Genomic DNA, 6,631 nt, shown 5'->3' with positions numbered 1-6,631 from the left:
GTCAATTTGTTGTTATTTTCCAATGTGTGACATGCAGTAGCTTTTTTTGCAGAGGCCGAGAAGTGTAACTTAGTGTTTTTGACCAATGGAAAAGCAGGAAGAGGGCACCGTCATATGTGTGGATCTTAAAATGTGAAAAAATGTGGGGGGGAAAAAAAAAAAAGACCAAGAGAGATTGTGCAGTGGGAGCAGTTTCCAGTTAGTTCCAGTTACTTTATTTTGGCTGTGAAAACCAACATTTCCACCACTGGAAACTCTACCCACCATTAATCCAACCTTTGGAGCCCATAGAAGAATGAGTGTTTGACACCACGGTGAAATGCACAGTGGCTCCACAGAAAATACATGTCACAATCTTAGGTGACAGTGGTTTTTATGAGGTATTTTCCGATGAATCATCCTTCTCCTCAACGCATTAATGTATTGCAAAGACAAAAATAAATGAAGCATGGCAACAGCTTGAGCTGTATTTTAGGGGTAGAAAAGCTGCAATTATTTGTTAAAACTAAAACAGGTGCATGTGACAAACGTCTGCTTAACTTTTCCATGTTTGGTGCCTGGCAACAATTTACATGGTGGGGACTCTGAAATGGTTTCCACGATATAGGCGCCTGCAGAACTGTCTCCATCCAAACCCCATGGGCACAGCAGTTAAAATGTAAATCGTATTGTTGCTAAGGGAGGGGGAGCGAGACAGGTGCAACCCAAACATCTGGTCGATGCCCGATCCCACACATTCACCCTTAAAGCCTCTTGCAGCATAAGCCCTCTCGTTCAGGGCCAAGTCCTGTTGTTGGCAGGGGGCAGGGTGGGAATCTGGGACTGCCAGGCACTGCCCATGTGGAAATGTGCCCCCACAGATGACAGGCAACGTGCTCAGACAGCTGTATAAAGGGTTCACGCTCCATCTTCAGCTCATCAGTTTGGTTCTGACAGAACTCGATCCTGCAGTACTGCAGATGAGGTAAAAGGGTCCAAGCATGGGAAAGAAAAAAAAAAAAAAAGTGGCTCAAAAACAATCTAAGCACTGTAAGGTAAAGGTGAGATCGTCATACATTGAAAAAAAAAAAAAGAAGAAAAAAATCATTTGGAGGCAGCAGACCTTTACCATAATTTAAGATCATTTCCATTTTTCACACCACTTTTGATTTGAATTATGCTTATTCCATAATATCTGTCATTGCTGTTCCTGTATCATGATCTCCAGAGGTCCAAATTATTTTAAACGCAATAAATTTTTCTTTACAATAATCTGAAAATTTTGAGATTTCTGTCAAAACAGGTGAATATCGGGGATAAACGTTCTACTTGGCACATAAATTAAGTACACAAAGATTTTCATCGTTAAATTTAATTTTACTAGAAAATTGTTCTGATAATGAGCCTTGACTTTTACAATAGCAGGCAGGAGATATTCCCTTTATTTAGGATCCTCAGTCTATCTGTGACAGAGCAGGATGTCGAATGTGAATGTGACAGATCTAATTAAACAGTGAAGTACGATCAAATTTCATCACTGACAGTTCTGTCAATCACCGTAAAAATAATGAACAAGTGTTAAATTCATCCCAGTCACAGATGGTCACAAAGATTTCATCACTTGATCCACAGCTGGAGAAAAATAATGTGCTCTAGATTCCGTACATGGGGGACAATGAGGTTACTATCTCGTCTGATCAAAAGTGTACGGTTTAACAAAAAAAAAAAAAAAAACGGAACAAAAAATAACGTGCTTCAAGAGTTTTTCTTTGATAGATTTTTAAACAGTACAACATATTAGTAAACCAGTCCCATAAAATGAGAGGAAGAAAAAAAAAAAACTTGAATTAAGAGCTGAAAAAAATAATCGCAGAATACAGTTTTTCTTGATTAACCACAATTAGTTTTTTTTTTCTTAAATAAATAACTTCTGTTTTGTAAAGACACTTTTTGAAACAGTAGACATACCCTAATTCCCAAAGTCACTGAATAAACATCACCAGCCACTGATCTGCCAAGAGCTTGAGTCTATATCTCCATGTTTGAGCCACAGTCCTCACAAACACAACCGGCCATCAATAATGTCCTGTCAGTAATGTCTTTTTGTAGTTCCATCAGTTTTATAATGTTTCAATTTCCCCAAAAAAAAAAAAAAAAAAAAAGGATTAGATTTGGGTCTCTTGCACATTGTCTTTCGAACTTGCCCGGATTAACAAAGGTTCGTGCGCTGAGCTGTGTATGGAGTTGATGGTGGAGGCATGGTTGTACGCAGTCTTGTAGGTGTTATAGTGGTTGAGATGCTCATGCTCAAGAGGAGGAAGCGTCAGGTGGCCCTCCATGCCTGGGCCTCCTGTTACGCAGTCCTCGTCCACGTTAATGATCTCGATCGTACGTGTGGGTGCGTGGTGGTTCTGCTGGTGGTGCTGTTTGCGCATCTTGTAGAAGATAATGAGCATGACGGCTGCCATGAGCGTGATTGCGACGAAGCAGCCGATTATGATCTTGGTTGTCTTCATCACCTCGTCCAAGCTGTTTCGCGTTTCGTCCCCGAGTGCATCTGTGACAGGGATCGTGTAAGTCTTCTCTGTGGCACGGGTGGAGAGCGGGGTCCGAAATGTGGTGGTGGTTGTGGAGGTGGGCGAAATGGTCTCCCATGTTCCGACAGACGGTGTGGGGCCCACCTTCTGCTGCACGGTCGTGGTGAGGCCTTCGATGTGTGGCGTTTCTATGGTTTCCACCGTCACTGTGGTGAAGTAGCTGAAGCTGCTGTTCTCAGTGGAGGACACGTTGAGCATTGCCGATGCTGTTGTGTTACCTGCAGAATTACTGACCATACACGTATATGTGCCTGTGTCCTGCATGGTGACGTTAGTGAAGTTCAGAGTGCCGTCATTCAGCACAGAGATTCTAACCTTGTATGCACCGTGTGTCATGATTGAACCGTTGGGCGTAATCCAGCTCACTGAGGTCAAAGTGCTGGCTCTGCATTTTAGCTCTGCAGCACTTCCCTCTGTCACGTTTAAGTCTGCAGGAGGCTCCACAATAACAGGAGCAAAACAGTGAAAGTAGTTCTGGTCCAGCTCGCCAATGTAACGTCCCTTATGGTGGGCTGGTGAGCTGCACCGGGCGCAGCAGCTGGTGTTCGCTGGCACCATTTCCTTAAGCCACCAGCTTAGCCAGAGGATGTCACAGTTACAATTCCACGGGTTATGGTGCAAGTGCACCCTCTCCAGGTGGTGCAAAGGAGTGAAGAGATCATGGGGCAACAGGGTAAGATTGTTGTGAGCTAGATTGAGTTCCACGAGAGACTGCAAGTCATCAAAAGAGTTCCTCTCTATGGTCTGAATCTGGGCATGCATCATCCAGAGTTTTTGCAAATGGATGAGCCCTTTAAAGGAGCCGGGCCGGATGACAGATAGCTGGTTCCCCGACATCTCCAGTTCATCCAGCTTCACCAGGGGAATAAGGTTTGGAATTTCCTTCAGATTGCACATTCCCAGATTTAAGTAGCGCAGATTGCTCAGCCCTTCAAAAGCCCCCTCAGATATGTAAGAGAGCCGTTTGAGCTCCCCAAGGTCCAACCGCCGTAATGAGGGCACTCTGTTAAAAGCATAGGAAGGAATACTCTCAATGGGATTATTCCTCAACCAAAGCTCTTTTAGTTTGGACAGGTACTCAAAAGCCCCGTTTGGGATGGTGGTGAGGCGGTTATCGAAAAGCTCCAAGGTATTGAGGCTGGCTAGCCCATTGAAGGCACCCAGCTCAATTTTTCGTATGTGGTTTTTGCTCAGCTGCAGGATCTCCAGATGTCTTAGGTGCTTGAAACTGTCCACCTTTATGACCTGAATGAGATTCTCTTGCAGATTCAGGTAGCGGGTGTTGGTGGAGATGCCATCGGGGACGTCCCGCAGGCTTCGGCGGGTGCAGATGACTTTGCTGAACTGGTTACTACAGGAGCAGACGGAGGGGCACGTCTGAGCACGTACCAGCCCTGCCACCACCAGAAGCTGGAGGGCCAGAAGCAGCACGAACAAAGGGTCGGACAAGGCCCGGTTCCACCTAGGACCTCTCATCATCTGCTGCTTCTGAGAGGAGGTCATCTTGTTTAACATTCATAATTCGCTGGCCTGTCTTCCACTCTTTGGAAAGAGGATTTGGGCCCACTGCAATGAAGTGAGAGATAGAGGAGATAGATCAGATAATTGCTTGCTTTGGTCCCATTCATGTTTAAGAATCCAAAAATTAGACACAAAGCTACAAGACAAAAACAAAAATTATTTACAAATTTTCCTGAACAGTATTCTGTACATTTGTGTATCTGTTGAAACCACTGATAACATACACACACACACACACACAAACATGCAGCTTTGATGGAGTGCCTTATATCCCATTCTCTTTCTGGGCGCTCTGTCCTCACACTCTCAATCTTAGTCACATAAAACAAAATCACAATGAAGCCGCCAACCTCTGTGCTGTATCTTCGCAGGAGGAGGAAGGGAGGGAAGAAAAGCAACTATGACTGCTGTGTCGTTTGATTTATATTTGAGACGAGGGGGACATAAATAATAAGGGAGCTCGCCACCCACCAGTCCTTCGATCGAGTGAAGATATCTGGAAACGTCTGATTACAACTCACAGTTCCTCAAAGGCGCATATGCAACTGGAATGTCAAACTAGTAAACCAAAAACGGGACCAGGGAGTTTGTGGAGCTCTTGATGCGCCATGCCAAAGGAAACTGGGGGAATGCAAACAAAGCACTCTTTGATTAAGATTTAGCGTGCGCTACGTGTGAATAAATGACATGAATGATGAGGGTTTTTAACCGATTCTGGGCATGTCATACTGTTGTTTTGTTGTTGTTGGTTTTTTTTTGCTAATTAACATCAGTATTCTTCAATTCTCAGTTTTTTCATGGTTTCAGGGTTACTTTGTAATTAGTAACTCAAGAAAGTGCTATTTGTACAGTGTAGCAGAAATGGTACTACTACTCTCGTGGAACTAAAGCTAAAGATAGGAGTGAAATCTGCACTACTGGGCTGGTGCCCAGAATGTGTTAATAGAGTTTTATAGAGACAGTTAGGAAAAATTAGTTCCTTGAATACATTTTTAGAAGATTTTACTCAGTCCATGTGGAAATAAAGAAGAGATCATGTGCTACTTGGTTTAATTTTACCATTACGTATAACACCCCTGAGTGACTCCATAAATGAATTATTAGCCACAGTGGCCACGAACTACCAGCAATAGTTACTCAGGCATGCGAATGCCAAAATATATAAATCATTCCTGTTTGAATAGGACTAGGACAGTGACAAAACTTAGCAGCACTTTGTTTATCTTTGGATGTCAGATTTCATCGGTACACCTTCGTTTTCATCATCATCGCTGTCTCTGTGAAAGACAGGGAAGCACTGGGCAGGTCAGAAGTGAGCTGCCGAGGTAGCACAGATAGATAGAGAACACTTGTAAAGTCTCTAATCTCCCTGACCTGAATGTTTTTGAATGTGGCTGGAAACAGCAGCGTGTTCAGAAAATCAATGCGAACATGACAAAAAAATGTGAATTCACACAGAATGTGCTTGATTTACAACCTGTTGGGAAATGACAACGATGAGCAGTGTTTCATCAGGCCGCATGTGCTGCCAAGCTACAAATAACCACGGCAAATCTCCCCAAACTATGGCTGTCACACAAATACGTTTTAATTTTAAGTTTTAAACAACAATGGAATGAGCTTTGAGAAAAAAGGGTTTGTGTTTAATGCAAAAAAAACAAAGCAGCTGTCATATGACAGTAAGAAAAAGAATAAACCTTGCTATTCATAGTCATAAAGTTGCTTGTCATTCATTATGAGTTTAGCGCGCATGATGTGACTTTTTAAAAGGATAAGAGTTGCCATAAATAGATCAGAATACGTTTATTTTCAATGTGGATGTGTAAAATTGAGCAAATGATTAATCAATGAACATCAGACAGCTCAAAGAGGAATTTTAGGAACTTTTCAGAAATAATATATCACAAAGTGCTGACATAAATAGGAACGTCATTTTCGTAGCTCAACACAAAAAAAGTCATCGGATTTCTGTGGTATAGAATAGATCAGTTACACAAACACTGTTGTGGGATTACAATATTTCCTGCCTCTGTACAATATGTTCAACACTGACATATCTGCAACAGAAAGCTCTTCTCCTTAGAATGCCAGGCTATTACAGTAACTACTGATTAATTGCTTGATTACTGAGTCCATTAATTCTTCAATTACAAAATTCAAATTCCAAACAGCCAAAGCCTCAGGGTGGAGAAGGAGCGTGCTTTCATGCAGGGAGCCAGGAAAATGTGACAGGGATCACACTACGCTGAAAATCACATTCCAATATGGCAGCTTCAATTTGGAAGGAATTAAACCCTTTGCATCAAACAGTTAACTATAATTTCTACATGGGAGCTGTGGGCTTCCATGTCAAAAGACTGAGGGAACATTTTGAGTATGCCTTCCCTGCTTTTTCAAGGTGAAGTTCTAGCAGAAACATGAACTAACTAGAAAACATGATGCACAGATTTTAATAACTATCCAGTGGATGAGGGATCCCTGCATTATTCCGCTATTTACTCATCCTCCTTTTCAACAGTCCAAACCTCCAAAAG

General features: G+C 42.5%; 1 protein-coding gene across 1 annotated transcript; it reads right to left on the bottom strand.

Moving 5' to 3' along the window:
* Window positions 1–2,144: 2,144 nt before the first annotated feature.
* LOC115056801 (leucine-rich repeat-containing protein 4C-like) lies at window positions 2,145–4,091 on the bottom strand. The gene has a single exon (XM_029523530.1). It carries the CDS (start codon window positions 4,089–4,091, stop codon window positions 2,145–2,147), a length of 1,947 nt encoding a protein of 648 aa, XP_029379390.1.
* Window positions 4,092–6,631: the final 2,540 nt, after the last annotated feature.

This window comes from Echeneis naucrates, chromosome 16 (assembly GCF_900963305.1).
Source record: "Echeneis naucrates chromosome 16, fEcheNa1.1, whole genome shotgun sequence".
Classification (NCBI taxonomy): domain Eukaryota; kingdom Metazoa; phylum Chordata; class Actinopteri; order Carangiformes; family Echeneidae; genus Echeneis; species Echeneis naucrates.
Note: the sequence above shows the minus strand (reverse complement) of the source record. Positions and strands in the feature narration are given on the sequence as shown.

Excerpts from the sequence above, each read along its gene's own strand:
- LOC115056801 (XM_029523530.1), bottom strand. The coding sequence starts at position 4,091 with ATGTTAAACAAGATGACCTCCTCTCAGAAGCAGCAGATGATGAGAGGT.